We start from the raw sequence: 18,467 nt of genomic DNA on the forward strand, positions 1-18,467 counted from the left end.
CACTGTCAAGTGTCTTGACAATTCTATCACGGTGTTGGTCTTGCCTTCACTGTGAGAAGCTCCCAGAAAGGTCCTTCTCACTGACAACAGCTCCTGGCACTGTCATAGCAGTTACCCAGTAGATAAACACTTGCTTTTATATCAAGCCTTTCCCTGTGAGGAGGGTGAGCAGCCTCAGGCCAGGCTCCAAGCTGAGGGGCCTCTGGCTTCACTGAAGCTTCTCGTGAGGCAGTGATGTCACCAATGCATTCCAAGGAAATGCCCAAGGCCCCTCGGGAATGCCCCTCAGGCCTCTCCCAGACCTTGTAAGTTCCTTTTCTTTGGAACTCAGTCCTCTTCCCATGCCGCCAAGCACCTCCTTGAATTTAATTTGAGGCATTTGTGAAAAGGGCATTTCTTTCTCTCCATCCCTGCTGTAGAGCACAGTATCTGGCATTTACACTGATAAAGTCTGGCGGGCAGATTGGATGAATGAATGAATGAATTTGGACGAACAGGAGGGTGAGCAGGCGGGTGGGTGAAAAAAAGAATGAACTCCTGCCAGGCGTGCCCGAGAATGATGCCCTCCATAGGACAGGGATTCCTACTGGTTTAAGACCCCAATGGGATTCCACTGACTCCACAGCATGAATTTTTTCAAAATTCATTTCAAAAATATGTGACTAGAATATTTATGAACACGTAATCAAAATATGGCAAGGCATATAAAGGGAATGCTACCATTTGGTACACACAAACATTCCTTTAAGCCTAGTTGCTAGGTAATAGATTCTTGACATGCTCAATGTTTTTTTTCACCAGTTGTATTAGCAGGCCATTACTTCCCTCAGCTGAAAGCAAAATATGTTTGCTATCACCATCAATATTCTTTAGCCTTGAACTTGAAGCTTTTAAAGAAAAAAGGCTGGGGTAGCTTTAAGATCCCATCTCAACTTTAGCTGTGTGATTGAATTACTGGGGAAGACTTTTTAAAATCTTGATCCCCAGGCTGCATCTCAAATCTCTCACATTAGAATCTCTGGAGATGGGACACAAGCCTTGGTATTTTTTTCTTTTTCTTTTTTAAAACTTTTTTCTTTTAAATTTTTTTCTTTCTTTCTTTCTTTTTTTTGTTTGTTTCTTGTGTATGTTTTGTTCTATCTTTTATGGTTTGGCACCCATGTTTTTAAAGGTCCCCAAGTGATTCCCATGTGCAGTTAAAGCTGAACCACTGTTTTAACCCACGTGCAGCTGAGACTAATGAAAAGACTTACTGCGCAAACATGAGGGTTTTACGTTCCCTGTTAAGAGTCAGAGCTGAAACCAGCCCGTGTCCTCCTTCTGGCCCCTCCCCATCATCACCTGCTTCCTTTGCACTTATTTCTGTCTTGGTGGTCGAGGATGACTCATGGGTCGTGTCCACGAGGATTCCAAGTGCATGTGAACCACGCTATCACTTTGTGAAAGCTGTACTTTGCCATTCAGGAACTTTGAACTGAACTTCTGTGCCTAAAAGTAGTTTTAGGAATTGAGAAAAGCCAACAGTTAAAATAAATCCTGAGGAGGTGGCAAACCGCCCTGACCCAGAGCTGGCCACTTCCCCAGATCACAAGAATGTTGAGACATGACAGGCTGGATGGCCACCCCGCCCTCCGTCAGGGAGCATGCTCCCTGCCATGTACTTCTGTACTCTGATCGTTGCCCCAGTCAAACCCCAACCACATGTCACTTGCGGAGGCATTTCTCTCCAGTTGTCCCCATTGCCAAAGCTTTGCAAAAACACTTGCCTTCAACCCCAGCTAGTCTCAGTTTCTGCTTTGACTGTCTGGTTTCTGGGCTAGGTCATGTCATGGAATCATTTGGAAAAAATATCTAGAGATGCCCTCCTCAAAAGTATCTTTTCCCAGGATTTGGCGGTCGCGGGGTGTGGACACGGGAGGAGGAGCACATGGGAGGCCAGGTCTCACCATTCATCTTCTGGTTCCCATCCAGTCATTCTTCCAATGCCCCCTAACCAGGCAGAGGCTCTGCAGGGGGTTGAACCAAAAGACTTGCACACATCACCAGTGGATTGCAGTTATGTATTCAGTTTCCTACGTTCTTGAATAACACGGGTCATGGGCAGGGGGAGAGAAACACTAGAAGAGCTGCCTGGCTGGTTAATTGAATTCTCCTAAGTCCTGGGTTCCTACACTTTACAAAATCATCTTCCTACAGGAAAACCGGCTCCCACAGGGGTAGCATGGGTTGCAGGGGTCACACGGGTTGCAGGGGCTACAGGGGCTGCAGGGGTTGCAGGGGCTGCAGGGGTTGCAGGGGTTGCAGGGGGAAGTGCAAGGGTAGCAGGGAGACTCGATCTTGACGCAGCTGCCCAGCCCGTAGGAGTAGGTCACGTCCTTCTCGTCCACACACGGGGGCAAGCTGAACTCCTTGCAGATGTTCATGTAGCTGTACTTTTTTGATCCCAGGCAGTCGTATCTGTTCTCGCGCTCGGCTGACACACACACCTTTCCGTCCTTCACTCGAACCTTGACTTGATCAGGTTCAAAGCCACACACGTTCACCGATCCTAAAATGTTACTGCTACAGCATGAGGAGGCCAGAATTCTATTTGTTGTTCTTCTCAATCTGGAGTTTAGGAAGAGGAAAGGGTGGGAGGAAGAAGCTCAGACCTCAGAACTCAGACACAGCTTGACAGGCAATATTTTGACCCCTGTTTTTTTTTTTTTTTTTCCTAAAGAGCAAGAGTAAACACTAGTCATTGTGAAAAGTTAAACCTTACAGAGGTGTGTAAAGTGGAACATGAGCATCCTCCCCTGTAAATCACACTCCCACGGGTAAACCCCTGCTAACAACGGATGGCTGCTTGGCCTTCCAGATCTTTCTCTTTTGTTTATTAATTTTTAATTTAATTTTTCCTTTTTCCCTCCAGTTTTACTGAGATATGATTGACTGCACTGTATAAGTGTAAGGTGTACAGCATGATGATTTGACTTACATACCTCATGAAATGATCATTGCAGTTAAGTTTAGTGAACATCCACCATCGCACACAGATACAAAATTAAATAAAAAATTATTTTTTCTTTGTGATGAGAATGCGTAGGATGTATTCTCTTAACTTTCCTATATAACCTACAGCACCGCGAATTATTCACCTATGTTGCATCCCTAGTACTCATTTTTCTTATGACGGGACGTTTGAACATTTTGACCACCTCCAACCAATCATCCCTGCCCCATCCCAACCTGTGATAACCGCAAGTCTCATCTCTTTTTCTGTCAGTTTGTTTGGTAGTTTGATTGGGTTTTTTTGAAATACAATTGACCTACAACAGTATGTTAGTTCCTGGCACACGACATAGTGATTTGATATTTCTATGCATTACAAAATGATCACCACTTTCTCTTGCATTTAAATCCCAGCTCCTCGTCTTATTAGTTGTGGAACCTTGGGCAGGCCCCTTAACCTCTCCGTGCCTCAGTTTCCTCATTTGTAAAATGGAGATAGGTAACAGTATCTACATCACAGGGCTGCTGGAGGCCTGAGCTCTTGGTGGACTCAGCCTCGGTGGCCTGGCTTCAGCCCTGCGTGCCCGGGGCCTGCTTGGGGCCCACTTTCTTCCTAAACAAAATTTAAACAAAAATCTGTTTTCTAAGAGACACTCCTGGCAAATCTTGCATCTCTTGGCCTCCAAAGGGAGGTCTTGGCCTGTGTGCTTCCCAGTTTGAGGAGTCTGGACTCTGATTGGATGATGGGTCTGAGATACATTTTTAATTCTTGCTTTCTATGCGGAATTTTGTTTATGTAATTTCTTCTTTTTGTTACATAAGTTATACAAGTTAATTACAGAAAACTCAGAAAATATAAATAATCAAAAAGATGGGATATTTTTAAAAAATACCTGTAAATCCTATATAACATTTAACATTTGGTGTTAGACTTTCTTGTGTGTGTGTGTATTTCCACACACATATATAGAGTTTTGTGTGTATTCCTATAAAATCATGCTATACTTGTTGCTTTGAATTGTGTTTTTCACTCGATAACACCTAACATGATTGGTTTAACAACAGCATGAGCCCTTGTACAGAAGGTTACAAACCAAGGCTTTTAGTGGCTAATTAAGAATAATCAACTAGAACGCTGTCCTGGAGGATACCAAGGGCCCCAGATGACTGTGAGGGTCATTCAGCCCCATTTCTACCCCAGGTTCCTCCAGTGAAGTGAGGCCCAGACATCTTTCATGCCCTGGTACAGGTGCCAGGGTACCTGTGGGCCATGCTAAGAAGAAAGGAAGAAAACTGGACTTTCTCTAAAATCTTTACCTCTGCACAAGAAACAGAAGAAAAAGCACCCTATCTCCCTGGATGGGCAGAGATCAGCTTACAGAGACGCACTGTGCCTTCTCTGGATGGACTGCAGGCGTGAAGCCTGAACAGCCAAAGCCAAGAGTGAAGCACAAAGCAGAACGGGTGCTCCCGGGTCTCTCGTGAACCTCCCATGTGGTGGGTGTGGGCTGAGAGTCCAAGTTCTGTTCAGCTCAGACCCTCCAACAGGAGATGAGGCTGGGCCTCACCAAGAAGAGCCGAGGATCCCCAGCGGGATGCTAGAGACCATGATTTCTGCTGTGGCTGGTCCCAACAGAGCCCCCTTGTCTTCTGAAGGAGATGGATCTGGGAGCCAGACCTACAAGCCACGCCACTCCCAGATGCATCTCCTCCTCTTAGCAATCTGAGTCTTGGAGTATAATTTCATGTGTTCTTTGTTTTTGTCTTCGTTTTGCTTAGATGCCTCCTCTTCCTCTATTTCTGTCACTCTGGCCACCTTGTCCCTGCAGCAGCTGCACGGAGGTCTCATAAATGTGGGTCTTTAGGAAGTCGCCCACAAAGTCTTGGCCAGGTCAGGTTTCTTCTTCCTTTTGCTTCCAGTTCAGGGGTTATTGGTAGGGATGCATGGGTTTAGGAGAAACTGCAGGCGCCGTGTTTTACCTGTCAGATTTAACTTTGAACTCACAGCCTAACTCCTGCCCATCAATGTACCTGTCACCCCACATGCGGTTTTCCCTGGCTTGTGGGGTTCTGGGCAAAGGGAGATGGACTGCTATTCTTGTTATCAAGAGGGTGGAGTTCGGTCACAGTGAACAGGCAAGTCAGCCCCTTTGGTTGGTGGCAGAAGCCTCTTGGGAAAGCTGGGAAAGCGAGTGGGCAGCGCTGTCCATCTGCCTCGCAGGCTGTCACCTCTTCTCCCGAGGGAGCTGAATTTCACCCGAACGGACAACCAGGCTTCTGCATGTGCTTCTGCCGAAGCAAAGGTGAGCGAGATCGCCAGCTGTCTTCACAAAGGTACGAATCAGTTTCAGCCAGGTGACAAATAACGAGTATGACGAAACTGCCCGTCTCTACTCTGCCGCAAAAGGAGGCAGGCTTTCCTCTAGTTATCCTTGGAGTACTTTACTTTTTCCCCTAATCTAGACCCTGCCAAAGACCCATCCAACTCGGTTGAATCTTTCCCACTCTCTCCTTTCTTCTCTTCCCTTTTCCTCTTGTCTTGTCTCTCTCCTCCTGACTTTTGGATGAGGCCGGAGAAAGATGTCACTCAGCAGGAGCAGCGCAGCACAACACAGGTGCACCTGAACACCTGTGAGGAGCCAACTCGCTCCCAGGGCTTAGGGACAAAGAGGGCAACAGCGACTCCCTCTCGGTGGGAAAGCCAGCCTTCCACCAGGGGAAAGCCCCCAGGTTCCTCCTCTCTGTGGGCTTCCCTCGGTGTCACTATGCCCCCACCTGTGGGTCAGAGGATGGAAGCTGGATGGAGTTCCCTGAGGGCTAAAGGCCTGGGGAGGCACTGCTAAGCCACAAAGAACTCACCCTGAGGGCTGATGGTCACCGGCCTCCCCCTGAGAGTGATTCAGAGCGTGACGCAGAAGCAAGAAATGAGAGGGCAGATTTTTTAACTTTTCAGGAGATGGTGCCCCTTGTGTGGGGGTTGAGGAGGAAATTCCTCCTTGAGCCGCAGGCCAACCACGGGTCCTCAGATGATTGGACGGACGCAGTCTCAGGAGGAGATTCGGGCACCAGCAAGGGTGCGGGGGTGGTGCCCGGGGCGTTCCTAGGCGCCAATGGCCCACCAGGGTTCATTTGCCCACAAGGACTGGGGCCAGGTGTCAGAGCCGCTCTGACGCAGGCCGGGTAATCAGATAATCAGCTCCCGAGGGCAGGGTTGAGGAGGGGCTGGCTTTGCCTCTGCCACTGGAGTACTGAGGCCCGCAAGCCCATGGTATGGTGGTCAGTTAGGTGCAAACTTCCATCAGGCTGGTCACATGGCTTCTTACAAAGGAAACCAGATTCAGTCCCCTCAGTCTCTCTCAATCCAGAAAAGGAAGGGAGAGTCAGGGACAAGCCTAGTGCTTGGAGTGCAAAAGGCAATTTGGGGAGGGAAAAAAATAACAAAAAAGCTCAAGAAACAAAAATACTTACTTGAGTTTCTAGTAATGAAGATACTGCTAAGGTATCTTTTGAAGCAGCTGCTCAGTAAACAATGGAAATGAATTGGACCTTTTGTATCTGGTCTAAAAAAACACAACACACACAAGCGTTCATACACACACACACACACACACACACACACACACACACACACACACACAGACCCCAATCAAATAACTTACACTTAGCAAGGCTCTAGAAACTCTCGGGAGGAATTATACAGTCAGCCAAACCTTCTGACCAGTTATTAAAGGAACACCCAAAGTCAGAGGGGATAGATTCTCACATAGAAAAACAATTCCAATGGGACCATGGCAACTACAGACCAGGGAATCTTTGGTAAAAAGCCTTCTGGACAACATAGGCTGGCATCTGAAAGGACATGTCATAGCCTAACCAAACTGCTAGCTTTGTCTTTAAGGAGTAAAAGGTCATGTGAATATGATTTCTAAACTCTGAAAGCCTTGGGCAAGATTTCATGCCAAAGATTGTTTTAAAAAAATTAAACCAATGTGATATTTCTGGCTCTATTTAGTCAGGGATTAGGAGCTAGCCGAGAGATAAGGGGAAAAAAAGAGGCATTTTGCTGGAAAAAAAATTAATTGTGAGAGTCATCTAGGGTTGGAGCTGGATCAGGATTTAACATTTTCATCCATATTCAGAAATTTGTATATTTAGGTTTGCAGGTGACACTAAGCTTTTAAGGCTAGTGAAATGTCAAACTGCCAGAAACAGAGCACAGGAGGGTTTCCTGAGGTGGTGTGAATGGGAGGAAAAGTGGCTGGGGGGAGGCACGAGAGGGCAAGCCTGAGGTCGTTTCTAGAATGGTCTCAGAGTTATCAGTTCAGAGATCCGGGAATTAATGTAAAGACGTCACCAGGTTCATAAACTGCTTGCAGGCACAGAAAAAAAAATCAGCAAAAATCTAGACGTTGTCAGGAAAAGCATCACAAACCATAGAAAACATTACCTCTTGTACAAACCACACTGTCAAGAATTAAGCTTGAAGTTGTTTCTGCAGCATGTCATTAAGTAGGGATTCCTGGAGCAGGCAGAGGGCCCTCAGGTGGTCAAGAGCTCACCTGGAGAGTCCAGAGAGTGGGGACAGCCAGGAGACCAAGCTGAGTGGACTTGGATCAAGGGTATTTGAGTTTCAGAGGCACAGGGGGAATGGACACAGATCTGCTCACAAGTAACCCTTCATTTAAACCAAGTGTTTGAAAAAGAATACCTGACTCACAGTGTGTGACATTTATGTAACTTGATACTCGAAGGAATAAAAGTTAAAATTCATTCAGACTGAGTGTAGATGAGTTCACTGGTAATACCACATCTCAGAGTATTTAGGGAGGTCCATTCCTGACCTTTGGTGACTAATGACGTGGACAATAATTGCCCTGTTGCTCTTTCCAGTGAAATGTCACTGTCACTGTTGTCAAGGACCTCATTCTCTCCCTCTCTCTCCCCGCCATCCATCCATCCATTCATCCATCCATCATCTATTCTTTCTCTCATCTATTTATCTGTCATCTAATCTATTAATCTATCATTGGGATAGGAAGCATGTTCTTTAAGGATACAAACTGGCAATAACTAGTAAGTCTTAGAGATCTAATACACAGTGTAGTGAATATAGACAACAAATATTGTATTATAATCATCAAACTTGCTAAGAGACTAGAACTTAATTATTACAACCACTAAAAAAATGATAATTATGTAACACAATAGAGGTGCTAATTATTGCTACAACAGCAATCATTGCAATATATAAAATGTATCAAATTAACATTATACACCTTAAATTTACACAATGTTATATGTCAAATAAATTTCAATGAAAAAGATCATCTATTTGTGTCTGTTAGAAAATAGTAGCATTTTAAGTAATTTTTCTGCACCTTGCTTTTTTTCACTTAATATATCAATACTTAAAATGCTTTATTGGTTCTTTTTACATCTATGTATCATCCCAATGTATAGATGTACCATATTTTATTTAACCAGGGGACAGTGCTTTCAACCATTTTTTTTTCCATCATAGTAACAGACTAAATGGCATATGTAGGAAGTTAGAAAAAGAAAGCTTTCTCAGGCAAAAAATAAAATGCGATCAAAACCAAAAAATATTAAAGTGCATTTAAAATTACCCAATTCAATTAAAAACTTTTCAACTCTATTCTGAAAACTACGACTCTCAGTTCTGTCGTTTATTTGCACAATCTTTACTACAGTTGAAGCGGGAGGCAGATAATAAACCCAATTCCAGATGAATGTTAAGTCGTCTGGAGTTGGGGAATAGGAGAAAGGATTTCCTACAAAACCAAAGAAATGCCTCTGTTGTTCAATTTGCTCCCCTGTTAAAGCCTCTGGCAAACATTAAGGATTTGATCAATTATTATTACTTCTCCTGTAGTCATTTCTGTAAGCCAAAATATACTCAAATCACTTTCCTCATAACCAGAAAAAATGTTTAGTTTGCTGCTTCCAATAGCTTTTTAATGACACACCCTGTTTCTTTCCCTCATTAGAGCCACATTATTTATCATGTTGGCACTCCTGCTATAAGCCAAAAACAGCCTTGCCAATCGAGATCATTACATTGTCTTTAGAGAATCTCACAGTTCCCATCATGAACCTGTTTACTCTTCTTTTCTTACATCTTTGCTAAGTCACCAGGGTCGTTACCTTCAACCCACTACAACTTTGTTCAGCTGTTGATTGTCACACACCCCCCGCAACCCCCTTCCAACTGAGGAGGCTGGTACCCTGGCTGTAAACCTCTCGGGACGTTCTCTTACTTGGCAAGCTCTCTCTTTTCATCTTCTATGGCTCGAATGGCTTTCCTCTCCAGGCTTCTCAGAGATGGCCGAAGGCAGTACAGCTTGACATCGCACAGGCAGCACGGGTAGAGGTCGCACAGGCCGCAGGAGCGCGCCCGCTTCGAGTAGCACAGGCAGTACGGGTAGGGGTGCAGGTCGCAGCAGCAGTAGGGGTGCATGTACAGGTCGCACAGGCAGCGCGCGCCCAGCTCGTCGATGCATCTCAGCTGCCGCAGCTCCCTGTCCACCTTCTTTATGTCCCTTCTCACACTGTCCAGAAGACAACTCAGTGCAGCCATTACGGTCACACCTTATTGTGCTGTGAGTACCTTTGGGAAATGGCACTCAGGGGAAAAAATTGTTCTGAGCTCTTCTCAGAAGTTTCTTTTAAAAATAAATGAGGCACACATGATTCGCCTACTTTAAAGCTTGTGCTCTGTGACCTCACCGCCCTCTAAGTATGTCATAGTCTTTTGGTTGCCGTGTGAACTGGGCACAGTCATGGTCTCCAGAGACCCTCCTCAGAGTTGCAGAGCTGCTCTCAGAGCCATACTCATGCTGAGATTTCATTCACTGTGAGGTGGGGTGGGTCCCCCAAGCCATCACAGCTCTTTGGGGTTCACTGGGTTGAAACTGATTGTTCTCCACGAGTGCAGGCCCCGGGGACCAGCCACAGCCATGAAGATCTTAGAGTCGGGGACAGGAGGCGCCACCTGGCCCCTTTCCCTGGGTCCTTCCAGCTCCAGCCTTGCTTTGACACACCTAGACCCTTGTCCCTCATACTCAAGGGTTTGTTCTGGCTCCTCTTCCCCTGATGGGTAGAATGTAAAGAGCTTTCCCATGGTTCTCCTGACCAGGCCATCCTCAAGTCAGCCTTTGTTCTTGACCTTCTGAGCTCCTTCCTTATTAGCTGGCATCCTGGCTATCCTGAAACCTCAGTTCTCCAGCAGCCGGGGTCCTACTCTTAAGTTCCCTTCTCTCAATGCTCACGGTCCTGTCCTCAGTCCCCACCTCCCAGAAACTACACGTCTGGTCTTACATCTAAGCCTCCGGATGCCTTGTCCCCAAGTGCTTCCCAAGGGCTGGTCCTTGATGCTCTTACAGTCACTGCCTGAAGTTGAAGCCAAGTGTGTGCAACCCCGACTTGGGCCAGTTTTCTGTGCTCTCAGCCAGCTCACCACGCTGGACCTGGGGCTCAGCCTCAGCCCTGGCTCGGATACTGCTGTTGCCTTGGGCCTTCCCCCTCAGACTGCTCTCCACCCCTCGAGTCCCCTGTTAGTGGACTAAGGCATAGGGCACCTGAGGACAAATGGTTGGATGTGACACTGGGGAGGGAGACAGGGGCCAGGTTTGTCTGGACTTGTGGGCCAGCTAAGGAGTTTGAACTTTATTCTGAGCACAGTGAAGAATCACTGATTGTCTTTTCTGTTGAGACATTGAAAAGTAAGTCCAACAGCCACACTGAAGGTACAGTGTAAGGGGACAATAGTAGCAGTGTCTTCTGCTGGAAGGCAAGAGACAGCCAGATTCTGGACTGTGGACCGTGGCTATATGAGGGCAAGAAAGAAGCCAGTCCACTCAGGCCCCACCCAGTCCATTCTCCATGTTGTAGCCAGAGTGATTTTCACATAGACATCTGTTACCCCTCAACTCTACCCCGCCCCCAGCCCCCTGCTAGAAGTCTTCAGCCTTCTCTGTCCTCTTAGAAGAAGGGCAACATCCTTACAAGGTGCAGAACAGCAGGGCCTCTGCCCACCTCTCCAGTTTCCTCTCTCATCATTGTTCCCGTAATCATTACACTTGAGCCACGGAGGCTTCCTTGGCTCTCTCATCCCACCTCACTCAGGACTTGTGCGCACGTTGTTCTTAGAACCTGAACCCCCCACCCCAGCCCTTTATCTAGGTAACTCCTAAGGTGTTCTCTAGATCCCCTCTTCAGTGTCCCTCCTTCAAGGCCTTCCCTGTCTCCCAGACTAAACACTCATAACGCTGCCTATTTCTTTCATAACATTGTTTGTCTGTTTCCCCACCTAGACCATAAGCCCCGTGAGGTCAGAGACCCATTTTTGCTCAGCATTAGATACCCAACACAATGCCTGGCACAGAGTAAGAGCTTAACATTGATTCACTGAGTGACCAAATGAGTAAACTAAACAGAATTTAGTGAACAGAATGAGGCTGGTGTGAGGGAGGAGCCTGTGATCACTTGTAGGTCTCTAGCTTGACAGCGTCATGGTGCCATTGACCGAGATAAGAAATACAGGAAGAAGACCAAGTTTGGAGGACATGCTGGGCTTGAGGTGCTAGTGACAGTTTTAAGGTAGAAATGGGGAATAGCCTGTGGATAAGGGGGTCTGGAACTTGAGAGAAAGCTGGGCTAGAGATATGAATTCAGGAGCCACAATTCCCTAGAGAGTTGGAACCCTGGAGCAGGCAAGATCATTCAGGAGGAGGAATAGACTGAAAAAAGAAGTGGGCTGAGGCAGACCCCTGAGAAGCCATAACAAGACATGAGGGAAGAGCAGGAGCTCGTGGAAGGAATAATCAGAGTGGTATGAGCCCCCTGCGCTGTGGCCGCTTGTGTATCACTAGACCAAGCCCAGCGCCCCCCAGTCTTGGCCTCGGGATCCCCTTTCCTTGCAGATAAAGGGTTTTAGTAGAGAAAACAGATTTCCCTGGAGATGTGAGAATGGGAGGCTGGAAGCTGAGTCACATGGGATGAGTTAAAAAACAAAGATGAATAATACTTCTCTACGGACAAATGCTCGAGTCTTTCAAGAGTGAGTGCATCCAATCCTAAGAGCAGACTCTGTGAATAGGAATGTGGCTAGCTCTTCCTGAGGCTTCACTGCCCGAGTTGTAGAGATTTCTCCAGCTCCAGGTGATGGACTTCTGAACTCTTCATCACCATAAATTCCATCCCTTAGCAAATGTCAGGAAAGGTTAAAACAAGCAAGCTCTCAGTTTTAGATTCTTAAATATACAAGTTCAGGAATTTAAGTACACAACATCTGTATTACATGGCACTTTATGAAGGTGGTTATGGCTTCATTTTAACTCGGATCCTCCCACAATCCCCTCCTCCTAGGAATTTCACTCTTTATCATGAAACATGTTCTCTTTTTTTGTGTGTATATATATATATTTTTTTTAATTGAATCATAGTCAGTTTACAATGTTGTGTCAATTTCTGGTGTACAGCACAATGCTTCAGTCATACGGGAACATACATATATTCGTTTTCATATTCTTTTTCACCGTAAGTTACCATAACACATAGAATATCATTCCCTGCACCATACAGCATGAACTTGTTGTTTATGTATTCTATATGTATCAATTAGTATCTGCACATCTCTAACTCCCAGTTTATCCTCTCCCACCCCGTCCGCCTAACCACAAGTTTGTTCTGTATGTCTGAGAGTCTGTTTCTGTTTTGCAAATAAGTTGTTTGTCTTTTTTTTTTAGATTCCACATATAAATGATATCATATGGTATTTTTCTTTTTCTTTCTGGCTTACTTATGAAGAATATTCTTGACATCATTTCAAATGACTTAACAAAGGTAGTGTCATCTTTAAAGATCAGGCGGAAATTTGATCTATTCATGTCAGAAGGACAATGTAGAATTCACAGAACCTGCAGAAACCCACAGGAATGATCTACAGTCACAGTTCCCTGAAGCATAAACACAAGGAGCTTCCATGGGCTCTAAAGTGGAGATGGGGGCCCTTCTTCACATAGAACCATGTCTGCGGAAGCTCCCACCCACCTTGGCTGGTGCCCAGATAGAACCTCCTATGGGATGGAGGGCAACTTGCCAACCTGGGCAAAGTGGATGCGTGGTCCCCATTGTGGGTGGAACAATGAGCCCGAAAGGGTCTCTGCCTTTTCCACCAGGTAGGCTAGCTATGGGGCAAGTCATTTACTAGGCCAATGCTACAAAGATACTCCTCCAGCACCTGTTGGATTAATAGGTGTTGCTTAAACATTGAATCCAGAGCCAGACACACGATGGGTCCTCAAATATGTTAACAAGAATCCACAGAAGGAGAAAAACACCTTCAGATGTTAACTGTGGTTACTCTCAGGAGTGGAATGAATTGTAGGTGACTTTTGAAATTCTCTTTTCTAGACTTTTCTGTGATTTCTTAGTCTTTTCAATGAGGATATCATCAATTTTATAATGAAACACTTTTGGCAATGTGCTCTCTGCCACACTGTCAGCTTTGCACCGAACAGCTAAGCCCACCTCCGGCCTCTGCCTCTGAAATCCAGGTGGGCTTCAGGGCCATCTCTCTGGGCAGGCTTGCCACTGGGGGAGTCTTCCTGTAATGGACGTCTAATGTTTGTCCTACCATCATTCCTGGCACCCTCTTTTGGTAAAATAACCATCTACCCTCCTACCATGCCCTCCGCCATTAGGCACTCTCAATAAAGTTGCCCAGGCAAGAGGCAGGCAGGTATCCAAAGCTGGCCAGTCTGACTCTCTTCTGGGAATTTAATCTTTCTTCAGAGACTGAAGATGATTCATCCTGACAGTGGGCCCTGAAGACCCTGCACCTTAATTACTGCCTTGTTCTGTTGTTTGCAAGTTGGTTCTTCAGCTTTCCCTTGGGTCTCTCAGTTCCTCCATATCCTTCCAAGAAATTCCTGCTTTTCTTTACTTACCCCGTCAGGGTTTCTTGAGAAGGAAATTTCTCTTTATTCTTGCCTTAAAGATGAAGGAAGAATTGGATCTGAACATTAGGACTTCCGGGTTTCCTGCTTCGGTCATTATCCACACACGCGTCGCTTGATCTGCTGCATATTTTGTTGTTCAAGTGGAGTAGTGCGCTTTCCCTCCCTGGGGCACCCCGAGCCCCGCCTTGTAGTGCGTGGGGCTGCTTCCTGAGTGCATCTTCAGTGACTGATTGAAACCCTCTTGCTTCCTTCAGCCAGAGAAGTCTTCCTCTCTCCCAAAGTCATATTTCTTACCAAGAATTCTTTCCCATAGCATGGACGGCTCATTTTGCAGAGAAGCCAGAACTTTTTTTGTCAATTGTTATCAAAGAAGATGCATTCAAAGCAAAACACACCCTCGAAGAGACCCAAGTCTTCCTGCCTGGGCTCCTGGCCCAGTGGGTGGGTTCTTTCACCCCAGCGGGGGTTGCTCGTAACCAGAGAACGTGAAATGCAAAATCATCTTTTTACCTAGTGTTCAGTCTGACTCAGGTCTCCAGGGAGAGCTCTCAGGACCTGAGGTACATTCAGATCCCTGACTCTTTCTCGAGTCCCTGCAGAAGCCCAGCAGAGAGACAGCAAGGTGGGACTCCCCATGGAGAAGCTGGAGAGAGACCAAGACGCAGTGCCCCTTTGAGCTGTGGGCCAGGAGGCCCAGGGAGGAGGGAGAAACAGAAGACCAGAGGGAGAGGGAATGTGGGACCGTCTTCTGGTTCTCATTCATGGTTCCCCAACTTCTTGGCCTCAGGACCACTTTATGCTCTCAATGATTGGGGTTCCCAAAGAGCTTTGGTTATGTGGGTTTTGTCTATCAAGACTCACCACACTAGAAATTAAAACTGAGACATTTATAGAATACATAATCATTTTAAAATAACAACAGTAAAACCATTACATTTCCCATTAAAGAGTAACATTTTTTATGGGAACTGTGTTTTCCAAAACAACAGCAAAAAATTGAGAACAGGGACACTGTGTTACATTTTTACAAGTCTTTCTGATGTCCAGCTTCATGGAGGATAGCTGAAGTATCTCCTTCTGCCTCCAATCTGCTGCGATGTAGCTTCTGTTGCGATATATTTGTTTTAAGTAGAAAAGAGAATCCAGCTTTACACCAATATATAGCTGGGAAAGGAAGGACCTCTTGGACCCCTGAAAAGGTCATAGGGCTCATACGTCAAGAATCGCTGCTTTGATTCATCTTCTGGAAGTTACACAGTGCATGGCACCTCAAAGCCACAACAGCTAAGCTTTTCATGAAACAGCGCCTTCATCTCACAATTCAGAGCTCTGTTATAAAGCTTTTGAGGAGTCTGCCCATCCATTGATCCTCTTCTCTAAGGACTCAACACCACCCATCAAAGGGAAGACTGGGGAAGCTCTGGCAGAAATCCTACTAAGACAAGGCCCGCCTGCCATCCTGGGTGTAAATTTCTGCACAGGGAGGACCCCAGCATGGCTGGGCAGCCAGGTTCTCTTTTCTGGGACTTTGGTACTGGGGGACCCGGACTAAGGGAGCTTGAACTCAGAGATCGAGGTGGCCGTTGTGGGGCAGCCTCCTTGGCTGTGGGGCCCTGGGTTCTTCATGGCTTCCAGGTCCTGCTTCGAGTCTCTCAGGTGGGGAGGCTTCTGTCTTATTGGGCTGTGAACCGATTACCTCCTTCATTTGTTGTTCTAGTAAACATCCAACCGTCAATAGCACCTGTGGATCTCAAAAGAGTAGGACAAGTTAAAAGTTCAAAATCCAGCTGTGACTAATGTGTGTGTGCACGCATGTGGGTGTGTAAAAGAAAGATGGAGAGAAATGTATTAGTTACAGGTGAAATTTTAAAAATCTATGTAGCAGGGTCCTGGCTTCAGCTAAGTTGGGGCCCCTTTTAGGGATTTAGTTGGGTCTGGCCCAGCTTGTGGACTGGAATGCTGGGTCCAGCTAGCGTCTATCTGCTTCTTGAGGAAGAACTCACCTAGAGGAGGAGGGGGTATGAAGTTCAGATTGGAGGGAAGGCTGGACTGTGAGTGCGGCGTGGCGCCTATGGCCGGGTTCTGTTCTAGGTCTCTACTACATCCGGCCCCTCCCCTGCATGGACTCACATTGGAGTCTTACTGACGGCCTGGATGCATGACAGTAATAGAGAAAACAAAAACGGAGCTCTTCTCCTTAGAGATTCTTTAAGATGAGGGGTTCAAAGCAGTAGAGATAGCTACACGTCCAGGTGACATTCTAGGTGCTGGTCACGTGTTTGTGTTTGTCCATTTGATCTTCTCAGCCAGCCCTTTGAGGTCCGTGCTAATGTCGTCGCTTTTTCACAGGAGAGGCATCTGCAGCACAGAGCAGCCAAGTCACTTTTCTTGGCTGTCTGGCTGGCTGGCGAGTCCCAGAGGCAGAAGGCGCACCGACGATGACCCTGCAACTCCAGGCGTTACCACCACGCGGCGCTGCCGGGCCGCCGGCCCCTCCCTGAGGCCGCCGAACCCTTCCAGGTGGGAAAATTACATTCTTAGAAGCGGGTGCAAGAGCTTGTCTTTGGGGAGGAAATTCTCTTTAGTCAAAAAGGGTAAGTGAAGGACGGGCGCCCAAGAGAGTGAACCCTGAGGGGAGAGGAGCTAGGGCAGCGAGACAGCTCGCATCCTGGCGCCTAAAGGAGGTGAGCGGGGCGGGGAGGGGAGGAGCAAGACCACACAGCTGGTGGGAGATCCCTTAGTGACAGGCGGGCTTTCTTTCATTTAATGTAAATTTTATTGAAGAATAGCATACATATAGAAAAGTGAGCAATCAAATGTACAGCCTGGTGACTTTTCACCAGGTGAACCTGTAGGTAGCCAGCACCTCCATCAAGAGGCAGAACGTTCTGGGCAGCCCTGAAGCCCCTGCTTCCAGCATTGGCCTCCCCTCTGCTTTCTAACACCCAAAACTCGTTTTGCCTGGTATTGAACTTTATGTAAATGGAAATATATTAAAAACTATCTGCTCTTTCATGTCTCACTCCTCCCAGTCAACACACTAGCTGTGAGCCTCCCTGTTGCCAGTATTTGTATTTCTCTCCTTCTCATTGTATGACGTTCCCTTGTGTGAATGCACCACGACCTACTTACGCTCTCTCTGTGGATGGACATTTATAGATGGGCGTTTGGGCATTTTCACTTGAGGCTGTTGTTGGGACTCTGGCCATGTGGTCATTCTTGTACACATCTTGGTAAACATTCATAGCATGTTTGTGGGATGGAATTGCTGGGTCAGCGTGTAGCATATGCATGCGTTCAACTCTGCTAGACATCGCTAAACAGCTTTGCAAATTGTATGCCGCATATACAATTGCTAGTGGGTTATTTTTAAGACTGAGGAGAGCCCAATCTCTTTATGAATTTCTGCTGCTATGATATAAACCTCCATCCCCTCCTAAGCGTTCAGTACATCTCACCAATCACGTGTATGAATGGCAGTTTTGGGGTTTTTTTGTTGTTTTTTTGCTTGATTGTCTGTTTTTGTTTTTTGGTATAAAAATCAAAGAATGAGCTGAGGTTTATGGCAGGGCCAAGCTGGTGTGAAGCAGAAAATGGCTTGTGTGAATGGTGAGGGACCAACGAGCTGCACTAACTGTGACGCCAGGAGCTTTGGCCCCAAGGTGACTGCTGATAACGCCAGGCTCCTCTAGGCATCTAGGAATGCCCTGGGATGCACAGAGGGTTCAGGGCCAGAGGGACCCTGGCTGACTTTCAGATCATACACAAAAGAGGGGGAAATCCAGTGTCCCCACTCTGACCTGAAGCAGGGGATGGCTTTGGCGTGTCAAAGGCTCCAGAACACAGAGCAACACTAATACCTTCCACCCTTCCCCATATTAGCAGCTGTGCCCAGAGCCAACCAGGAGGAAGTCCCTGCAGGACACACAGAGGCATCCTTGAGCTGCTCTTCCAGGAAGCTGCTAGATGCAGCACCAGTGCTGGAAGCCCCAGGAGATGGCACCCTTGGCAAGTATGTCAGAGTCCTCAAGCCCAACCTGCCCCAGGGAGAGTGACTTCCAGGCTAGGGGACCAGGACCCTCCAGAGTGAGCTGGAGCAGGACACGGGCAGAGTGGTGAACCCCCAGTGGGGCTGGAGAGGGCTGTTGGGAGCTTCTAGAAACCCTCATGCAGAGCTCCCAGAAATACCTGGGAAAGACCCGGCGGAAGGCTCGGGTGAGGCTGGGGTGCTCAGTCACCGGTAGGCGCCAGCCAAAGACGTGTGGTTTCTCACTGTTTAAATTACGCCTCTGGGGTGCCAGGAAACTAGGATGCAGTCCATGCTACTAATGCCTGAGTTTGTATTTCTCTTTTTAAATTTCATTTATTTCTTGTTTTGCAAACAAATGTTTATCTCTTACATAAATAAAACTGGAGTGTCCTTTTCCTGATGTTTCTCAAAGTTCTGTCCCCAACCTCCAGCTTGACCACGGTCCTTGTTACCCTACCCCACAC

The 18,467-nt window shown here is 46.8% G+C and overlaps 1 protein-coding gene across 1 annotated transcript; it reads right to left on the bottom strand.

Moving 5' to 3' along the window:
* Window positions 1-2,046: 2,046 nt before the first annotated feature.
* Window positions 2,047-9,728, bottom strand: ODF1 (outer dense fiber of sperm tails 1). Its single transcript, XM_006192824.2, has 2 exons — window positions 9,270-9,728; window positions 2,047-2,607 (listed from the first exon to the last, which is right to left on the bottom strand). The coding sequence occupies exons 1-2, from the start codon at window positions 9,587-9,589 to the stop codon at window positions 2,175-2,177; spliced, it is 753 nt and encodes a 250-aa protein (XP_006192886.1). The 5' UTR covers window positions 9,590-9,728; the 3' UTR covers window positions 2,047-2,174.
* Window positions 9,729-18,467: the final 8,739 nt, after the last annotated feature.

Source organism: Camelus ferus, chromosome 25 (genome assembly GCF_009834535.1).
Source record: "Camelus ferus isolate YT-003-E chromosome 25, BCGSAC_Cfer_1.0, whole genome shotgun sequence".
Lineage (NCBI taxonomy): Eukaryota > Metazoa > Chordata > Mammalia > Artiodactyla > Camelidae > Camelus > Camelus ferus.